This window comes from Sprattus sprattus (genome assembly GCF_963457725.1).
Source record: "Sprattus sprattus genome assembly, chromosome: 15".
In the NCBI taxonomy this organism is placed as follows: Eukaryota; Metazoa; Chordata; class Actinopteri; order Clupeiformes; family Clupeidae; genus Sprattus; species Sprattus sprattus.
Window position 1 is genome coordinate 26,868,411 of NC_137913.1, and position 22,469 is coordinate 26,890,879.

General features: G+C 44.6%; 2 protein-coding genes across 2 annotated transcripts; both read left to right on the forward strand.

Annotated features, from left to right (window-relative positions):
- Nucleotides 1-2,775: 2,775 nt before the first annotated feature.
- On the forward strand, nt 2,776-3,494 carry hspb3 (heat shock protein, alpha-crystallin-related, b3). Its single transcript, XM_080853062.1, has one exon. The coding sequence runs from the start codon at nt 2,811-2,813 to the stop codon at nt 3,258-3,260; it is 450 nt and encodes a 149-aa protein (XP_080709188.1). The 5' UTR covers nt 2,776-2,810; the 3' UTR covers nt 3,261-3,494.
- A 979-nt stretch (nt 3,495-4,473) lies between these two features.
- snx18a (sorting nexin 18a) lies at nt 4,474-21,637 on the forward strand. The gene is made up of 2 exons (XM_080852812.1): nt 4,474-6,320; nt 19,199-21,637. The coding sequence occupies exons 1-2, from the start codon at nt 4,817-4,819 to the stop codon at nt 19,450-19,452; spliced, it is 1,758 nt and encodes a 585-aa protein (XP_080708938.1). The 5' UTR covers nt 4,474-4,816; the 3' UTR covers nt 19,453-21,637.
- The last annotated feature ends 832 nt before the right edge of the window (nt 21,638-22,469 follow it).

Here is a 22,469-nt window from a genome sequence, read left to right on the forward strand (position 1 = left end):
CACGTAGTAAGTTTCAATAACTCCATACGATTACATATCGACATTCAAGGAGCAAAGATAAGACGTCGTTATGTGGTGAGAACTGATAGAAAATCGATAACAACAACAATCGCCGCCATTTTCTTTATTTTTTGTAACCTAAAATAAATAAAGCAGGATTCCAGTCAATGGAAAAATGGCCTCTCCCCACCGGCGATTGTTGTTGTTTACGATTTTCTATCAGTTCTCACCACACAACGACGTCTCATCATTGCTCCTTGAATGTCGATATGTAATGGTATGGAGTTATTGAAACTTACTACGTGTAAAAAAGACTAGAAATTGAATGTTTATTTTTCATTGAATGTTTATATAAAGTTGCACTGGGTGCCTTTAACTCCTTATCTTATAGGTGTAGCAGAGGTTAAAGTCTAAAGATTCACTAACCTGATATTATTGAGCAAATCTGATCAATTTATGTAAATATGTGACAGTGCATATTTTTCTTTTTTATGAGAAGAAAAGCCTCATCCAAGATTTAAGCAATCTCTCTTCATGTTAATGTTGTAAAAAAAAAAAAAAAAAGAATAATACTCTGACATACCTTAAGGTCTCCTTCCCTATTTTAGATATCTCAACCAGAGGGATGGGCTATACGTAGGTCAAACAATAGACAGATTTGGCAGTTCATCAAAGTTCTTACTTTGAAGGCCAGATCTACCCTTCTTAGACTATTGACATAGGCTCGACTTCGAGGAAAAGTTGAGTTTGACGTACCTGAATACTTTTGCAATAGCTTACTCTAAGAATGTCAATATTGGACTTTGGCCAAGTCTGGACAATCAGGAAAAGCTTCAAGAGCAAGAGGACACACTGTGGTAAAAGATGTCTGTTTTATCAAGAGTGTGTCTCAGTGTAATGTTGGCTTTTTCCAAGATAATGCAGCTCTCTTCATCATCGCTTGAACATGTTAGACTGGATGTTGGATATTAGCTAAAGCAGTCAATAAAATTAATCAGTTAGATAAAAGAAAGAACACAGTCGGCTGCTATAAGGTTTGAAGATGATGAAAATACCTGAATAACGTTAAGTTTCACTTGTTACCTGTGCATACTGAAACGTACTATGTTGACTTTCCAGTGCATAACTCAAAGAAACACAGTTTTACAAATGTGCCCCATTTACTCACAAGACAGCCAACTGAAAAAGTAGCCTCGTACACATCACAAGATGTCACTTAATTTCAACTGAAGACTTTTAGAGCCTAGGTTATCACTTGACACCACGGCTACCTCTTCATGTTTCTCAGTTATCACAATATAATTACCACCATACAAATATTTTTCAGATTATGCTCTTGACGGTCAACCTTATTTTAAAGGTAGACTATTGTCCCAGACTACATTGTGCTCATTAGTATGTAATAGGCTACATGGTGAGAAACGTATGGTTACAAAGTGACATCGGCTAGAAATGAAAGATGAGAACGGTTGAATTATTTGTAGCCTGCTGCAAACTACACGCTTCCTTACCAGAAAATCCATGGTCGGAACTGTGGGGCTCTTGAGTATGCTACACGACCACTGGCTGAATCAAAGGTTGCGACGAGACCGGAATATTCCAACCCACAGTTACTGCCTGGATGAATTCATACTAGCAGTGACCACAAGTCTTTATATTCCCCGCCTTTCCGTTGACAGGTTGTAGCCCTTGCCCGCGTGCTCTACTCAAACACGGTGCCACCTACCCGAGGAGGCACATATGATTTGTCGGTAAATAAGTATTTGTATTCCCATTCAATGCGCGTAAATGCTAGTCTATTATCTGTCTGTCACATGACCTAACACACATAACCTACGGTGTTCTTTTCCGTTTGCAAAGGAGACCCTAACTCCACACAGAGGATCTCAAGTTTTAGAAATAAGGCACTGGCCTCAACCGAATATCAACAGCTAGATGTCTGGAAAACGAACCGCTGAGGGGGAGGCTGTCATTGTATTAGCTAGCATACTGTTGGAGAGCCTACTCATCCAATTACTTATGCCAATTCGATTTTTAAGAGGTGAAATTATAGGCTTACCTACTTCAAATTTTGTTTAAGGCAGTTACACATATTCCGTTTTATTGTAGTGAGAGAGAGGGAGTGTGTGTGTAGACGAGAGAGGGAGAGCATGAGAACCTAGTGTAGTCGTCTGAATAATACCTCCATGACCATAATCGTCAATACATTGCATTTTGCTCCGTGGGGAGAACTCTAATATGTCTTTTACATTGGTTATCCACTAGATGGCGGTGGTTATTTTCGAATGAAACCAACCAACTTTCATTATGTTGAATCTCCATCCCACCTTCAATCAGTCCAGGGGAGACACACCTGTGAAGGAAATGGAACTAAAAGGTACAATAACATAAAATAACATATCCTGGAGGAAGATGACTTATTTCCATTTATGTTCAAGCAGATAAAAGATCTGATGAAAGAGATAGGAAATGAAGGATGTCTTACTTGCTCATGTTACCCAAGAGATCTGTTAGAATGTTCATGACAATAGAAGAGTGAAAACAAGGAAGTATTGTGTTAATGCAGGCCCTATCACCAATGCTCCACCTACCTCCTCCTCCTCCTCCTTTTTGTCAGCTCTAAAAAAGGACCCATCCTCCACTCCCCAACCCCATGACCAGAGTCACCTTGCAACCCACTGGCTTCCCTCCCTTCCCCTCCCCTGCAAGAGAAACATTATCACAGGCTGACCTTTTTTTAGACCTCCTTGTTGACTTAATCTGGCACGGCCCACAGTGACACGGGCTCCCACAAACAGAGAGGGACTGCCATGGAGGGAGTCACCATCAAGCACTGGGCGACCTGCCCTGCACGCTATGAATCCCATTTTGACGGGAAAGACCCGGACGACCTCACGGAAGACCACCGCCTGTTTGCCCTGCCTGGGCCCGAGTTCAAAGGTGTCACATCAAGGGACAGAGCAGAGGGATCGGACGACGATGGCAGCCCCCATTGGCTGCGTGAGGAGCCTGCCTTCCAGGTGCTGCTGGACGTGACTCAGTTCAAACCAGAAGACATAATGATCCAAGTGTTTGAGGGCTGGCTGCTGATCAAGGGGCAGCATGGGAACAGAATGGATGAGCATGGTTTTGTAGCCCGCAGCTTCACACGGCAGTACCCGCTACCAGAGGGAATTCAGGCAGCTGGGCTGAGAGCTCTGTTGTGTCATGATGGGATTCTTGTGGTGGAGGCCAAGGAGCAAGAGCTGGCCATGAAGTGAAAAGAATTGGAGATGGCGGATGTTGGCGTGTCACACACATCTGTGGAACATAATATCACAATGTGGACTAGGCTTACTGTGTGTGCGTGTGTGTGTGTGTGTGTGTCAGGGAAGTTGATTGTGCATGCTGATATCGTTTTCATTTCACCAGTGGTTCTTGTTCATATGTTTTTGGTCTTGTGATTTTGTATTGTTTGTTCCACAGGACTGAGTATAATAATAAAGATTATGAATTATTACCAAATACTAATTGTACAACCATCCTCTTTCTATTCATTGTCATCTATTAAATGGCCTCTTGTACCTATAATAGACTAATGTAGTTTGTTATTTTTAGCACTGACATTTTAGGCTATAGTGAAAACAGTCAGTAGCATTAATACACAGTTCATTCTCTGAGGTTTTAACTGAGAGTTTTCATGCATAGGACAAGGTTCAGATATGTTTTACGCTGAGGTTGGATTGATTGGGTTAGACTATCTGATGGCTAATCAGATAGAAACTCTTCTGATCTTGGATAAACGCTAGGAAACAATTAACATAAGAAAGGAATGGCGCTTTTTAAAATACAACAATGTAGAGATACAATGTAGTCACGTGTAATCTTAAATGTAGAGACAAAGTCGTTAGCTTTCTTTTCTGAAATCTACATTTACATGCAGATTGACGTCTTCCTAGTTTAAAATCAACGTGTTTAAGGAGCCAAAACGAGGCCATGTTTGTGTAGCCTACAATATGGTGCGCTTAACATTTAGACGAGTACTTTTACAGTGTCAATAACAATATCAGTAATTTTAAATTGTCTATATAACATGAACAAATCTCAGTATAGTGCAGGCTGATACTCGTATCGTTCTCATGAGTTGAGTTTACATAGCCAAATAACACCCCTTGGGAAATTATGTGGGAGAGAGATACGGGAACACAACATTCCAACTTTGGAATGTAAGACCACCTCTGCCGAACGGAGCTAAAGTGACTGGCCTTTCATGGTGAAACCGGTGCTGTTCAGGACTGGGTTCTACATTCATAGAAAAATGGATATGAGAATCAAAACAACCAAATCCACTCATAATGCATTGCGTATGAGCATTTGATTCGTGTAGTCTGATTGTGCAGCCTCTCGCCTTCGCTCCTCCCTCGATTATTAAGACTGAATACGTGTGGCGCTGTTGCTGTAGAGAGAGTTAGTTTACTGCTGGACTGGGACGGGAGTACAAGCTGGTCGCGTCTTTGAAAGAAAGTCTATGGATGTAAACGAGGGTCGTTTGTGATTTATTGTGATTTTATCGTTGGGACAATTTAAAGAATGGACATTCTTCGGAGGTAAGCGGATACTCTTGTGGGAATAGCCAAGATAAGGATTTTTTTTAAACTAAGCCGTTTTCTGACGCTACAGGGCAAATAGTTGCACAGTTGCACCGTTACATACTGCAGTTCTGCGCGGTGAGTGTTCACGGGTTGTCTGGCTAGCCTGCCAAGGGAGAGTTAGCTGGCTAGCTAGGTGGTTAGTGTTTTGGAGTGTTCGCTCTTCCTCCCTCTACTTTCCCATAAGCATGGCGCTGAGAGCGAGGGCATTGTATGACTTTAATTCAGAAAATCCCGGGGAGATATCAGTGCAGGAGAATGAAATCATATCTTTGCACAGCCAACAAGACATTGACGGATGGCTTGAGGGATCGAATAGTAGAGGGGAAAGGGGGCTCGTCCCCGCGTCCTATGTAGAAATAATCAGAAACGACACGGCCACGTCACACAACAATAACACATCTGGAGATGCATACCAAGGCTCTCGTTATGCCAACATTCCCTCGGGTGGGTTTGACGCGTCCTACAAACCCAACAACCAAGTCGAAAACTTTTCAAAGGCACCAGCCCCTGCTTTATCAACTTTCTCTGCCCCGACTCAACACCAGCAGCAGCAGCACAACTATCAGGCGAGCCAAGGTAGCGACGACGACTGGGATGATGACTGGGATGACAGCTCAACTGTGGCCGACGAGCCAGGTGTTGTCAGCGGAGGTTTCCGTGACTTTGAGGGCAACGGGCCGTCCACGCACCGCATTTCCACGTCGTCCATGGCTCGGGGAGGAAACGCACAGCAAGCAAAGAGCTCTGCGACCGTCAGCAGAAACCTGAACAGGTTCTCGACCTTTGTGAAGTCTGGAGGCGAAGCGTTCGTGCTGGGGGAAGCGTCTGGTTTCGTGAAAGACGGAGATAAGATATGCGTGACTATGGGACAGTACGGCCCAGAGTGGCAAGAGAACCCCTACCCGTTTGCCTGCACAATTGACGACCCCACCAAGCAAACCAAATTCAAGGGCATGAAGAGCTATATTGCCTATAAACTGACACCGTCTCACACACAGAACCAAGTGAGCAGGAGATACAAGCATTTCGACTGGCTCTATGCTCGACTGGTGGAGAAGTTCCCCGTCATCTCAGTCCCTCACATCCCAGAGAAACAGGCCACTGGGCGCTTCGAGGAGGACTTTATCTCCAAGAGGCGGAAAGGTCTCATATGGTGGATGAACCACATGACCAGTCACCCAGTATTGGCCAAGTGTGACGTCTTCCAACATTTCCTCACCTGCACCGACGAGAAGGCCTGGAAGCAGGGAAAGAGGAAGGCCGAGAAGGACGAGATGGTGGGAGCCAACTTCTTCCTGACCATCAGCACCCCGGCAGCTCCACTGGATCTGCAGGAGGTGGAGAGCAAGACCGACGGCTTCAAGGTGTTCACCAAAAAGATGGACGACAGCGCGCTGCAAGTCAATGCCACCCTCAACGAGTTTGCCCGAAAGCAGATAGCAGGGTTCAAAAAGGAGTATCAGAAAGTGGGACAGTCGTTTAAATCACTGAGTCAAGCATTTGAAATTGACCAACAGACATACTCAGTGGGATTGAACCAAGCCATCGCATACACTGGTGACGCTTATGAGGCCATTGGAGACTACTTTGCAGAGCAGCCAAGGCATGACGTGGATCCGGTGATGGATTTGTTAGCGCTCTACCAGGGACACCTGGCCAACTACCCTGACATCATCCATGTTCAGAAAGGTAATTATCATTTCTCTCAACACACCTGTCCATGCACATTCTAAGGTGCCTGGATGTCAGCCAGGTTCAACTGCCATGACATTGTGATGACTTAATGGCTTCAGTGGGCTAGTTTTGCTTTCCATTTGAGATAAACTGCACTTTCTGGAATGGGTTGGTGACATAGATGGTAATTGCTTATGATGTAAGTCTATTGTTAGATATTTATTCTTTTGTGTTCATAGACAAGATGATAGGAGTGACTTTGCATTGAGTCACACACACTCACACACTCACACACACACACACACACACACACACACACACACACACACACACACACACACACACACACACACACACACACACACACACACACACACACACACACTTAGCCTCAGGTTCACCTTAGCGGTAAGTCACATGGGATGTCTCACCACCACTGACGCCATGTGTGTTTTTCCATGGCTGGCTACTTATCAGCACAAGAATGGGCTCTGTCAATTCACTGCAATGGAAAAAAAAATCCACAGCTGACCTAACCTGACCAGCATGAGCAACAGCAGCCATTCACCTCTCCTCCACCTGCCTCTGTGCTCCACCTGTGGGCCATAATTAATGGAAACGGTAGTAAGGAGTTTTGGTTTGAAACTAGTGAGCCAGCGTGCAAAATCCTGTCCAACACCACCAACAGCACAGCTGTGGAATGGCAGGTGTGTTTATGTGTCCCTCACATGACCATATAGGTCTACCATCAAAATTAATTTGAAGATGAAACCAAAACTTGCCTTTAAAAACATAGCCTACCTCAAAAAGTGGCTAATTATAGCCTATGCATGCGGTTTCTTTAAACACCGCACAGATTCACTTCTCCTGCCTGTTCGCTCCTCCAGATGGTTTGGAGGAGTTAGGCAGTGCCCAGAATTTCCCTAGTTGAATCTGCTTTTCATGGTCAAGGTATACTTTGGTATTGTGTTTTAGAAGGAATGTCCTAATGGTGAAAGACTTCATTTGTAGTATTTGCATTATGCTACTCTAGGCTGCTGAAAAGGTTTGCAGTTTACAGTTAAACTGCAGTAAGTTTGAACTTATTAGGCTTGCCATAAAGAGCTTTAACAATTGCAATGTTGTTGCCAGGCCGAGCACTATCATTAACTCAAACGGTAGCCTGATCAAGACTTTTTTTAACACTGTACATTGTAAATGTTTATAGGCACAGTAATTGCGCAAGTAGTTACACATGTAACTTGTCTGAACAACTTATTGTTTTAAAAAGTTCAGCTACGATATGAGTTCTGCCCATGTGTCTGGATACATGTTGCACAATTCCCAACTCTAAAGTCAGTTGTAACTGGGGCCATGAAATCTGTTGTCTCCAGTGATGTTTTTGCAGTTTCCCCATTCCCGGGTTTGCTGTTATCTGTGCGGTAAAAAAATCGGCTGTAACACACCAATGTGGGACACCGGTTTATCTTTCCCGAAACAATGTATCCTTTCAGTATTTATGGTATTCACGGCCGAATCAGCAGTGTTTACTCCACGGAATGTCTCCGCTACAACAGTTTGTTTCTTGTGTTAGCATCCAGACAGGATGGAGGTTAAATAACACAGTATAAGCAGGGGTCTTGTGAGCAGAAGCAGCAGCAGCAGCAGCACTTCCCTAAAACCAGAGCTACGAGTGCATCGGCACAGTGGATCCACTCTGACCTTGCATGTTGGTCAGGTCAGCAACTCAGCATCCAGCGATGGACTTTCTCATCTCTGAAACACTGAGTGAAGCATTTGCCCACTCTCGCTAATATGTAGGTAAGGTTTCCGTGATTCGCGAAAGTTGATTCGCCAAAGTTTGATTCGCCAAAGTTGCCTGAGAGAAACGTCCGTCACAGGAAAACGATGAAAACTGAGAGTCGATTCACCATCATCTTTGTTGCCACAACCTGGATAGTCGCAAGCCTTCACCATTTTTTTACACTCAGCTTTATGTCAATTTTATCAAATGTTGTCTCAGTTTTCATCGTTTTCCTGTGACGGACGTTTCTCTCAGGCAACTTTGGCGAATCAAACTTTGGCGAATCAACTTTCGCGAATCAAACAGGTAGGCCCTAGCTGTGAGGTTGCGGTATCGCGCGTACTGAAAATAGGGCCAAGTGATAACGAGGTGTGACTTTTTCCACTACCATGCGTGATTGCATGACACTGGTGATGGGGATGCCATACAGATTCATGTCAAAAATCCCAAACTATCCCTTTAAAGGGGTTTTGAGTGAGACATTTGTGACTTCATGAGACCCAGTTCTTGTTGACCACACCACCATAAGTGCAGTTGGCAGTGAGCCACAGTAAGGTTGCGGTCTCAGACTAGATTATGATGAGTGGTAGGAGCTACCTCTCCCGCTTGTGAGGGGATACAGTGAGCGTGCTTGTGAACCGTGCTGAAGTGCTAAGCCTTTATCCTGACTCAGTGGTTTCCAGGGCCACTGTGGGATATGAGGAAATTCATTAGCTTCTTACAGAGATAACAGCTCAGGGAGGAGGCTAATAAAAGGGGCTAATATCAAATTGATCGACTGCTTAATGAATTACCGTCTGTTCTTTTGCCAAGAAAATGATTTATGGAATTTAATCTCTTAAGGGCAAGGTTTGCTGCCAGTGAAGGCTTTGTATAATGGCAGGTAAAGAGGGGCCTAGTTTTTTTTTAATAATATGGATTTGCTATAATTTGACTTAAAGGCTAGATCCAGCAATGAAGTTTTACATTCTCTTCAAATCTATTTAGCAAGTTTAGGACGACTACTGGATCTACGTTTTAATAGAGGAAAAGAACACTGTGCAGTTGTGGGGTTTAACTGTAGCCTATACTGTATGAGATTTTCATTAACGTAGACGGCTATTTCTGTGTTGAATATAAATGCACCAGAACGGCAGCCGACTGGATTTGGTTTCACTGTCTCCCCACTGTTATGTGGATGGGCTTGACAGATCCCAACAATACACTCTGTGGTGGCAGTAGAAAGACAACATTGTTCCTCTATGGGCAGTTCAGTCCCTTCTGGGCCATAACGTGCCTCACAGAGCCTCAGCGGTCGTAAAAGCAAAGAAAAAGAAAATGCGGGGTTGTCTAGTAAAAGGCAGCAGTAAAGGGTCCGAGACCGTCTAGTCCTCATTGTGGAAAAGGACACAGTAACTGCAGACAAACAGATACATACACATAGTCATACACACACGCACACACACACACACACAGTCACACACACACACACACGCACATAGTCGCACACATACACACACACACACACACACACACACACACACTGATAGTCGCACACACACACACACACACACACACACATACATACATACATACATAGTCACATACACACACACACACACATACACACACACACACACACACACACACAAACACCGTTACAGTCTTGCTCTTTCCTCTCTTGTGTGTGCATCTGCTGCATCTGTTGTTGCTGCTGGTCATATGAAGCTCATGCCTCTGCAGTGTGTTTGCTCAGCTGACCATTGAGACCACAGACACAATCAACACAGCTAAACTGTTTTGCATCATGCATGTGCTTCGTTCCCTGCTCTTAACTTCAGCAGTTTGCAGTTGCAACAGTAGTCATTGGAACAGACACTTGTGGTAAGAATAAGGTGCTAATCAATGCTTTCTCCTATTCGTATGAATCTCGAGGCCTCCTGTAAGTCCCCAAACAGACGTCGAAAGGGCCTGGTGAGATCAACACCTTCCCAGCGGAGCACAGCGAGCAGCTTTCAGTAGCAACAGCTCGTACAAAACCTCAGACGAGTTTCACACTGATGTGTCCGGCTCACCCTATCAGGTCTGAGGATCATGTTTTAAACCCCGCCCCCATGTTCCATGTCTGTAGACTAGGTTGGGTGAGTGAGTTGTTCGACACAAGCCACCGATGAGAAAGCCACAGAAATCATTTACATCTCTGCTTGAAATTGCCTGACATCATTTCAAAAACTACCCATCCCTTACTTTGCACTCACAGGTCAGAGTCATCTTGTTTGTACAGCATCACATATCATGTTTGCCCACTTCCTGTGAACGTAAACGGTCCAGGTTTCCATTGTATAGGCTGTGGTGAGCAACCGTCAGCCCGCAGAGTGCAAGACAGTCACACGTACTGCATCACATGCCTAAGGCAGAAACCCCAGTGCATTTCTAAAGCATCTCACGCATCTCCTCAGTTGGATATAAGGCTCTGTGCCATGCAGGGCATTTTATGTAGCCTATGTTACCCATTTGCAACCCCTTGGCAGAGTACTACAGGGTTGTTAGCCACCAAGGTAATTCAGATTCAGAGTCTTTTTTTTTCCCCACTGCAAAGGATCCTTGAAACAAAGGTCCATAGCCTGTCATATCCACTGCAGGAGCACGCTCACATAGCGCTCACGCTGGCTATTGATTGGTTCAACTCCGGCTTCCATTAACCGCTAGCATAGAAAAAAGAAGGGAGTTAGGTCACATCATTACACAATGTTCCTGGTGGACTGCAATACTGTTTGTCTTTCTAGTCCGTTGACATGACAGACCTGCAGAAGTACAAGAGAGAGAGAGAGCTGTGTTGTTCTGATAATGGCTCTTCGCTGTAGTGGGTGTTTTTTTGCACTAAATTGGAAATCCTTGCAGAAATCTGAGGAACTAGTGTTTGAACACCATGCACATTCTGACGTTACCACTGTTACTTGAGCCTACATGCTTCGGTCAAGTTTTCTGTTGGTGGGAAAAAACTGCTTTCCGCCTCCACCCTTCAAGACCACCGCCCTCTCCTTTCTTGCTGTGTCAGGACTAGGGCTGGGCGATATGGAAAAAAACATATATCACGATATGGATTATTTTATATCACGATAGCGATATATATCACGATATGCCCTCTTGCTCTACTGGATAGGGGTGTACATAAAAGTGTGATCCATCACGACCTGTACCACAATTACGCAGATTTCAGTTCTCTTTATTTTCAGCATCACAAGAGAAACATGTTCATTCAATTGCTGCACACAAATTAAAAACATGGAACACAGAAGAACACACTATAACACACAGTATAATTTACTCTGAAGGGAAAAAAGTGAAGGCTACTCAAAATATATTTTTAAGTAAATATTGGAAAACTAATAGTTGAGTTTGATTATTTCAGTTAGGTCTATATTGCAAAGATCATAGGAATCTAGGCAACACTTAAGACCCCTTTGTCAGTCAATGAACTAAGAAATTATGAATTTCCAAAAAATAATAACAAAACAATTAAAGCAGGTAGCGATAGTCTACAAGATTTGACATTAGCTAACGGCTAGCTAGCCAGTGGTTTGTATGGTGTTACTCACTTTTTAGTGCGGGCGTCATTGGCCATCATAGGCGTTTGTTGTGCTCTTGTTACCCTATGGATATGAGCCCCTTAATGCGAGTTTAACTGCACTTCGTCGTTATATGGTGTCCTGTTTTTTCTTTGGGTTAGGATAGCATAGCTCGTTGGCTATTAGGTTTTGTTCTGAGTGAAGGCTAAACTGCTTGTCTAGTTTAGTTCATGTATTGTTTCAGGCTGAAAACGCCAGTCTGAACAGCAAAAACAGATCATACAACACTAACCTTCTCCACACATTCTAGCGGTGGCTATTTGGTGGACAGCTTACTAACAACAACAATGTTCCGTTAGAAAACCAGTTTAACAATCACCAAAGATTGTAGCTGTCGATTTTTGACATTCACTGACGTGCACTTCGCGAGAGAATCAGTAGAATGCTCGATCACGTCTCATAATTCCATGTTTCATTGATTGGCTACAGTGTCTTCAAGTAGTCTTGTGACTTAGTCTCATATTGCAATGCGTTAGTCAGGAGATGAAAACATATTAAAAGTAGTATATGATTATTTTACAATCAGGGAGACGGAGCTGAGCTCCGGCGGGGTTTGTTGTGGACCTCAGGAGGCGGAGTTGAGCTCCGCAGCGCTCCGGCCCAATTTAACCTCGTAAAGCGGTGTCGTGTCACAAAACCACGTTCTCTAAAAATTATCTTAATATTCTTTTTTTACAGTTATATAAACTTAGAGTCTGCATAGTAAGAAAAGCAAAATGTTATATTAGGATGTGAAATTATATTAAAATGTATATTAGCTGTAATAATGAAAAAAAAAGTTTATCACGATAGAAAAGATAGAGGAGAAAGGTCACGATAGACACGTTTCTATCGTCCTCACGATATATATCGTCATATCGCCCAGCCCTAGTCAGGACTCTGCTGAAATGCTTTGGGCTTCTCTTAAGCCGCCATCAGTCGATACCTCTCCAGCCTAGCCTCAAGCCCAGCCTCACTCCCTCACCGAACCACTGTAAGCTCATGCTAACTTAGAACTCAGGCAGATGGTCGGAAGAGGAACCGAAATACAGAGGTTCTGGTAAGCAGTACGGTTACAGAGAGTTGGCCTGTTAGGAATGTTTTTTGGCTTTAGAGCATTTTTATTCTTCTGAACCGATTTCTAGTGAAACTCATAAGGGTAAACAAGACCCTGAGGTTCTGTTACCATCTTCTTAAAAAAGCTGCAAAGATTTACCCACAACCTAGAAAAAAGCTGCATTTTCACAAAGGAGTCTCTTCTGTTTAGACTGAGGCTCTGGAGTCATGGCACTTGCAGGTCTAGCAGGCCTCTCAGGGGTCCTCCTGGGTGTTCTGAGAGAGGGGGTTGACAGGGAAGTCTGAGAGTTTACCGGAGCTGGGTCACAGGCCGTTGTGTAATGAGGGTTATGCAATACTCAAAGTAGAAACTAGTGCTAGTAAATCACTCAGGCATGATCTCTCTCTCTCTCTCTCTCTCTCTCTCTCTCTCTATCATTTCAGTTCAATTCACTAAGCTTTACTGGAATGACAAAAAATGCGCTGCAACAGCAAACATAGTTTCATAGTTTAGTTCTCATTTTGTTGTGACCTTTATCTCACAGTCTCATATTCTGTCTCTCTGTTCTCTCCTTTATCTGTTTCTCTTTCTCCTGTGGTTAAGTGGTCAGGTTTCAGTAATTCATTTGATTCCTCCTTCTTTGGGAGTAGGAATAGGTCAGTTTCGGTTGTAAGGTACGCTAAATAGGTGTCTGCCAAGCAAATCAGCTTGATAGTAATTCCTTTCTCAAACCTGATGGGAGCTGATGGTCACTCCCTGGTTGCTCAGAAGATATTGAGCACAGTTTTTTTTTAAGTTTTCTGCTGTTCAGGTCTGTTGCCGTGGTTGCAAACACATGTGGGACTTATAGGAGCTGTCGAGTGAGCCTCGTCCATTACATTCGCTCCGAGTCCCACTGTCTTTACATATAAGCGTGCACATACACACACACACACTTACTCTCTCTCTCTCTCTCTCTCTCTCACTTTCTCACTTACACACACCTTTTGCATGGCAGTACTGTTTCTATGGTGACAGTTTTCCCTCATGAACTGCACTCTATCATATAACCATATCTCCCTCTCTTTCCCTCTCTCTCTCTCACACACACACACACACACACACACTCTCTCTCTCTCTCTCCCTCTCACACACACACACACACACACACACACACACAGACACACACAGACACGTACACTCTCTCTATATATATACACACACACACACATACACACACACACACACACACACAGACACGTACACTTTCTCTCTATATATATACACACACACACACACACACAGAGCTAGTGAAGGTCTCCTCTCGGTCTCAGCCTCTCTAAGAGGCAGTGATCTGGGTTACTCTGCAGCAGAGGAGAACAGCTCGTAGCCAGAAGGCAGAATCATGTGCAGATTGTTTGGAAGAAGAGAGGGGATGGGTGGGGGTTGGATGGATCAGCGCGAGAATGTATGCGTTTCTGGAAGCTCCCGCGTCAGGAATCTGCCTGTCTGTGTGCCTGGTTCGCCACTAACCAAGATAGCAGATAACTGGAAGTGGAACACGGCACATCAGGGCCAGATCTGAGCCAGATCAGTTCAGGATTCGGCTACTCGCGGAGAAGATGGGCTCACACAGAGGAAGTAAGGAAATGGCGGGTCTGCTGATGTATTATTCATTAGAAGTGAAAAAAAATAAGGATGTGCAGAGAGTGACCACGTAGAAGATTTCCTCAGTGTCTTTACCATTGTGTGGCCCAGGTTGTGAATGAGTGACATGGTGTGTGTGTGCGTGTGCGTGTCTGTGTGTCTGTGTGTCTGTGTGTGTGTGCTCACTGTCAGTGAGTCAGTGTTCACACATAAGCCTGTGATTGCTCAAGGCCGGTGGTGGTGCGTCATTATTTCAGAGCAGTGCAATCCAGGAAGTGTGGTGGCAAACTGTCAAACGGTAGCTCTGCTTCTAGGGACTCTGGAAAAAACGTGAAACTGAACTGGGGCGATGGCCAAAGAGATATGGACAAACACACACACACAAACTTATCTAAACACAATCACACACAAACACACACACTGTCCTGTTCATTACACCAACTCTCTCTGATGGCAGTGGGGGGGGGGGGGGGGGGGGGATCTGCAGCCAATCAGTGCGGTGCACCCCTTGCTGCCTTCGGATAAGGGGTGTCGTTGTTTATAATTACTGGAGGTAGAGTAAAGGCCTCAATATACTTCTGCATCCTTCTCCGTCCTCGGAAAAAAATGGGCGGGCTGCGAATTCAGCTAGGACTAATCAGCCCTACATACTACTACGACGTCTATGCGTGCTGAAACCTATTCAATGCCAGACCACTGGGTGGGGTAACGACTGTTTGTCGAGCCCGGAGCTACCCATTACCTCTTTGTTAGAAGTCATTGATTGTTTTCCCTCCCTCCTCCCATCTGTCACTGACCTGGCTACCTCTGGAGCTGTCTAGCAGGTGCCGTCACATGGGTCTTGGAGACATAAAGCTTAGTCATCCATAGCACGTCTAATGCTATATATTCACTTGAGAAGGCAAATGTATCTCCATCGTGGTAGTGATTTTTTGTGGAAAACATAGTAGCGATCTATAGCAAAACTATATGCTTATCTTACATACAATATAGAAACTATTATAAAACGATTCAATTAAATGAATACGTTCTAATTGTTTTGGGTATTTTTGTCACATTCAGATTTGCAATGATTTCTGGGTAACCTAATATGTAGCCTATGGTGCGTGATTTTTTGCTTTATACCACTACATCACTATGACAACGCACTCACTCATTGTCGGCCACAAGGTGGTTGCCCTTGTCAAAAGTGGTAACTTGAATGTGTCACTATGAAACAAAGCATGCACACTTCGAACAAAATTACCCCCCAAACTCTGAGGAAAGGGCCAGAAAAATAAACCCACTGCAATCATCATACCAATCAACATGCAGTGTTATAGTTATATCAGCCACACAACAAGAGCATGCATACACATACATGCCAATAAACATGATTCTGATTCTGATTCCTCAACATACAGTTGTGAGCCTTTTCAACCATGAATATGATGAAACACATACAGGAGCACACTCACTTATGATCCTCTGCCTGGACACCTTTAATGCCCAATTTTCAAGAAGACGATCTTAGAGAAATCGTTTTTGTGTGTGTGGTAGTAGTCGTTTATTGTATAAATACCTCCTCCCGGCATTCCTCACATACAGCGAACGAAGGCAACTAACAGACAACGGTTGATGGTGGAGATGGACTAGTTTGAGTTATTAGCAGAGGACGTGCTTGTAGCGATTTTTTTGGGGGCGACAACTACAACAACAACAGAACAGGAGATGGAGGCGCAGGTGGTATGTACGTCCACTACATTTTCCGCTAAATCAAGTGTTTAGCGTATTCACAATAACTTTCAAAGGTTTGCTGCTAATGCTTAGAACAAAAATCCATTGAAACACATAGTAGCTAGCTAGCCTCGCTGCTAATAAGTACAACGTTATCGTGCTGATATGCTCGCCACCCTCATTGAGGCAAAAGTAATGTTTGCCTCAAGTCTCTTTCACTGCCGTTTTATGTAAGGTCAGCCATTCTAAATAGGTTCTACACATACGTGAAATACATTTCCTATTTAATGGATACAGAGCACTGCTACCGTAGCAAATTACGTAAGATGTAATTTCAAGCTAGTTGGAAAAGGCACTTTAAACACCGAGCCACCAGCCAAGAGACCAACAGTGGTCGGGAGCAATGTACTTTTCGAGGGTTTATGTAAAATACGGTTGCCGTAATGTTGCAAGCGGTGCGGCTTTGTAGTTTACCAAAGTCGTACTAAAACATGTTGACAGAAAACAGGAAATGTGAGGTCCGGACATGTGATTACGGAAATGATGTAGTTTGGAAATGACCAATCACAGCCAAGGGGGTATCCGACCTCTCCGACGAAAAGCTAGAAAAATCAAGATGTGCGCGTTCCTCTCCAACCAGCTCTCCGAGGGCTCGGATGGGCGTCAACACCTGGGTGAAGGTGTTGCCAAGGCGTGCCAAGGCGTGCCAAAGTGTCCCTCTACGACCGAATCAGAGAAGTAAAAATCGGTCTTAAGCCTGTCCGTGCGTGTTTACTTTGAAATGGAACAGTATGAGAGGCTCGGTCTCTGTTCATTTGGCTTCCTTTGAGCTTATTTATCACCATCAGCCGTAAAAACACACAAGTCACGCATGACACATGCTTCCTTTGCTGTTGTAATCAAGGGAAACCATCTAAAGACATGAGTGTGCTTGTATTCGGCCTGGGATGGACTTGCCCTTAATGGCCCTTGGAGTGATCTGTGAGAGAGATTCTATTTACAGTAGACAGCGCTCATATAAACTCCATTCAACACTGAACATCTAGCTCATGAAAGAGCAACACTGATGCCCATTGCCTCTGAGTTGTTCTTAAGACTGAGAAAGAGACCGTCTGGTCCCATCTGCCCCACCACCCGCTCCGTCTGCTCCGTTGCTTCATGCAACCGCTGGTCTTCTTACGTACTCCCTTCCTGTCTAAGGTTGAGATGTCCTGGGTGGATAAGCATAGGGGAAGTGCAGTAGTGTGTAGTATTTACCGTCATGGCTATGTTTAGTAACCTTATTTTCTGGAAAGATGAACAATAGTACTACTCTAATACTCTTCTCATCTACCCAGGTTACCAGCAGATAAACACACCCAGGGCTTTCAGAGGGCTCTGGAGGGCTTAGGCAGCAGGCAGGGTGTAGACGAGCACATCATAGAGAGACTAAGACATGAGCTCAAGTGGAACACTGTCTGCCCTCCCTCCTTCGCCTTAACCACACACACACACACACACACACTTACACACACGTGTGTGTGCACACACACCCACACACACATTCTCTGCTGTCCCCCCCTGACCTCAAAGTAATCCAGCATCCGGCCGCAGCACAGCACAGGGTGTCGCTCCCATTTCCCTTCCTTTTGGCATCATGGCTCAAATGTCTCTCTCCACAGAAATCTCTCCCTCTACTCCTCTACTCCTCTCCTCTCCTCTCCTCTCCTCTCCTCTCCTCTCCTCTGATCTCCTCTCCTCTCCTCTCCTCTCCTCTCCTCTCCTCTCCTCTCCTCTCCTCTCCTCTCCTCTCCTCTCCTCTGATCTCCACTCCACTGCAGCGCTCCAATTAGTTGGCCCTTTTTGCTGGAGTGAAGCTTACTGCCTCCTGTGTGTGTGTGTGTGTGTGTGTGTGTGTGTGTGTGTGTGTGTGTGTGTGTGTGTGTGTGTGTGTGTGTGTGTGTTGGTGTGTGTGTGTGTGTGTGAGCCTGCTGTGGCATGCCCGGAGGAAATGCCTTATTTGCTGTGGTGCAGACAGGAGTGAAGGAGTGTGGGCTGAGTTGTTGTTTAGCGCGTGTAAAGGGGGGCACTCCGGTATTCTCCGGCTGCAAGGGGCTAGCCTGGCTCTCTTTATGGACAAGATTAACACAATTTGCCCTCTGAAGTAACAATGCATTAAACATTTTATTTTTGACTATACCTATACCTTGACTATAAGTGCCATAGGCTGCTATCTACAGTCTTGCTGGGAAATGGTGGACATCTGCTCAGGCACTGGATCTTCCCTGGTTTAGAGGGCAGAATGTAAGGAAGCCAGCCTAGTTATTATTATGTTAGCAGGCTTTGCCAGTGTTGACAGAGAGAGCGATAAAGAGAGGGAAGCAATAGACACAACTGATTCCACAGCTGTCTGCCTCTCACAATTAATTCTGTCAACTGCCCCATGACCGAGCTTTGACATCGTGGCTCCACAGGAAGTGCTCACACTGCTTGCGTCAAGTCTGCAAAGGTGTGAACATCCACATGAGTCAAGCTGTGAGAAACCATCCATAAACCAATCTCTTAAGTGAGACAAAAAACAGGAATGCGTGTGTCTGGCCGTTTAACTAAACAGGGACCTGATGCTGCGTTCTCAGTGTTCTGTGTGAGTATCATGTCTGTCACGTGCCGCGGCACCTCTTTGCTGAGTGGCTGAAAACCTCACAGGCGCAGACTTCCTCATCGTGTCCATACGCCAACTCGACTTTCAACATCCCTTGCCATTTTTGTCATCTTCTTTTCAACGGCAACTCCGCTAAGGTCTGCAAATATTGCACATGTGCAAAGTTCTGTCCATGTGTGACGGGGACTGGGCATGTCTGCAGTACCCAGGGAGCGCAGCTGTTTATAGAAGGGTTCCCTTCACTGTCCTGTACGTCTCTTTTAGGAAAAATGAGTCTGTGAAATGGCACAGAAAATAGAAATACCAGATTCACTCACAAGTTCAGAATACACCGAAGGGATTTACAAAGCATTTTAACAGACTGGTAAATACAAGTCAGACTGTAGTTTTTATGGAGCACTTTCTATCCCCTATTTTTAACCTCATCTCCTCTTTTTCCCCTCTCTCCTTTCCCCCTCTCCTCCCGTCTCGCTCTCTCCTCAGGTGCACTGACAAAAGTGAAGGAGAGCCAGAAGCACGTGGAAGAGGGCAAGATGGAGGGGCCGCAGGCGGACAGCATCCGGGAGCGCTGCAACATCATCTCCTTCGCCACAATGGCCGAGATCCAGCACTTCCACCACATCCGCGTGCGCGACTTCAAGTCCCAGATGCAACACTACCTGCGCGAGCAGATCGGCTTCTTCCAGAAGATCACCGGCAAGCTGGAGGATGCCCTGCAAATGTACGACAAGGCTTAGGCCACAAAATGAAAGACCCCCTCCTCCCCCCCCCCCGCCACCCACACCACCCCCTACCGCTCACCCCCATCCGTGACCTGCTGCTGTTGTGCGTCCAGTGGTTGACCTCATGGGCTACTGCTTCTCCCCCACGTCTGTGTTAAACCCTGGCCAGCTAAGGCGAGAGAGAGTGTTAGCCAGCCTGCTCTGTTCTTTCCTCAGCAATACAATGGACGGAACCACGAGCAAAATCATCTGGTGACCACTTCCACCCCCTGATTGCAAGGTGCATTCCATCGAGAGAGGGAGAAAGAGAGAAAACAAACATCTGGAATTCTGCCACTTTTCGCTGCTGGCATGAAATAGGCTAGATAAGGCTTATATGGACGATAGGGTAAAACATTGCTTAGCATTGTGACCTTGGACCCTGAGGCATAGGGGTCAGCCTGATGTCCTTTTGAGGAGGAGGAGGATCTTTGGCTGAAAACGGTCACAGCAGGCCTGACCGCTCACATGCCTGTGTGTGTAAATGAGGAAACTGAAGGAAGCGCGGCGTTGGCCTTAAGCTGCTGTGAGACCATTAGAGGGGTGAATGTTTGTGATGGCAGGTCACTACCAGCGGGTCTGCATCTGGGAGAGGATGTATGTTTAGTGAAAGCAACAAACAAATCTTAAAGACAAAAGTACACAAAGATTGCTTGCACAATGTTACAATGTTACAATGGCCTTATCACTCTGTTGAAATGATGGAGAAGCTTCCCCTCCTCTTAGTCAGGCAAACTAGAACAAATGTTTACAGAGCCTTTGCAGAGCAGCTGCCATCACTGTGTTGTGCCTTTCAACTATGTCCTTTTTTAGTGATTTTCTAATTTCTATAAAAAAATGACATGTAAGTATGTGTGTGTGTATATATATACAGTATATAAACATACATACATATATAAATATATACATATAGTTTCAGATTTGTATTTATAAACCTTAATTTTACAGTGAAACTACTAAGTGTCTGTGTCTGGACTGGGCTGTGTGTGAGTATTATGCTAGGAGGGGCGGGAAGATGAACTGTGCTGATTGGCAATGCCCTTATGTGGTGCTCTGGAACACTTTTCCCAGAATACGTCATCCTAGTTAAGAGCACGCCATTTGGTAGGGGAGAGAGAGAGAGAAAGGGTGGATGAGAGAGGTAAAGAGAGAGAGAGAGAGAAGTAAAGAATATCCTCCCTCTGTATCAGCAACGTGTCCCAGGGGGAGACATTTATTTAATCCAGGCTTACTTTATTGAGATCCCCAAGAGTGACTGAACCTGAAAGAAACACAAGAAGGGAAATGTGAAGAACGACCCCTGCCTGCTTGTTTCAAACCCAAATGTTTCGTAAACACTGGTCCACCCATTAGTGTTGGTTTCAGAGGTCCTGTGGTTTCACAGGGCAGACAGTTGACTGGCTGTCATATGCCTGTTTTCTGATGCTGTTCACATCAGACAAGCTGTTCCAACTGCAGACCGTGGGATCCAGGGGGTCGAGTGGGGATCTTGATCCGGCTCCTCCTACTGCATTTCTTCATTTTTGCCACAAGACACGTAATATTTACTTGTTTTGTTGCTCTACCGTTTCCTCGTCATAATAAAACGATGATGAAAATGTTTTAAATGATAAGTGTACAAACACTGTAGTTTTGGTGTTTCAGTTGCCAAGTTAGTGATGTTGAACATCTAATATTAATCACATTTAGCCTTCAGAAGTCTGGCTAGTATAAATTCTCTGGTAACGTGTCTGATAGCTAGGTAGCTACCTAGCTGATGAGTTTATAATGCAGGAAAGGTCTTCCAGTCACAATTCTGTCATATTTAGCATTACAGATTACCCATTCATTTTCCTGTCAGTGATTTGTCTCCCTTATGACGTCAACATAAATGTAACAGTACACTGTGACCAGCTAATCATGAGTTCCGCAGGCTGCAACTTTGAAAATATGCTGGTTCATGTGGTAGAGCAGAGTATAGAAAAAGGATGGAATTGGATCTGGATCCAACGCCGCCCCCCTGGATCTCGTGTTCTGCAGTGAGGACCTAACTTGAATGACACGGATACCATTTGATGGTCTCCTCACTTTGTGTCTCCATTTTGTTTGATTTGATTTTAATTCATCCCACCATGTGGTGGAGTGTCCACACGTGGGTAGATTAAAGGTTTAAAATGTTAATAAAGCCTTTCACAACAACTTTCTCCTTTGTGGTGATTTGTAAAATAAGAACATTAACATTTTCCAGAATATTTGTTCATTCCATATGTTGGAACAGATCCATTGCTTCAGATAGCTATCAGATATTTCCTGAGCTGCAACAAGTAGCTTAACACATCACTCAACATGATCCCCCTTAACCGAGACAATAAAGGTTAATTTGTGGCTGTTGTTCTAAATATGTCTTTGCACCAGATCCCTGTAATAGATAATTCTACGATTCAACAAAACATATAATTCCTGTGATGACCACCGCATGTGAAGGCAAAAAGAAATCCTAGTTGTGTCCAAATCTGTTTACAAATGTCTTAAGCCAGGAACACACCAAAGAACACCAACTGTTGGGTCGCCTCATGTCACCGGTCTTGGGGCCAAAAAAGTGCATGCCGCAAAGACTACAGCAAACTGCCAACTAGCACATATGTACATTCTGAGCTTAGGTGAGCGGAAATAACTTCATACCAACCATGAACAAAGCAGCATTTTCTCACCATCTACACACCATCTTGCTTACCACAGACAGTTTCATAATATCACTACTTCTAACCGAGAATATGTCTTATAAGAAGTTGCAAATGGCACTGGCGTTATCAGACCATGGTCTTTTGGTTGTGGGAGAAGAAAGGTAGAGGTAGAAGAGAAAAAGGGGCAACCGCACTAAATGAATGCAATTATTGATAGTCCTACTACAGAGACAGGCTCAATGGGTTTTTCCTTTGTCCACAGCTGGAGATATGTGAGTAAAGAATTTTGTTGAACCGCCAAGCAGAGCGATCGCTCTCCGCCTACAATTC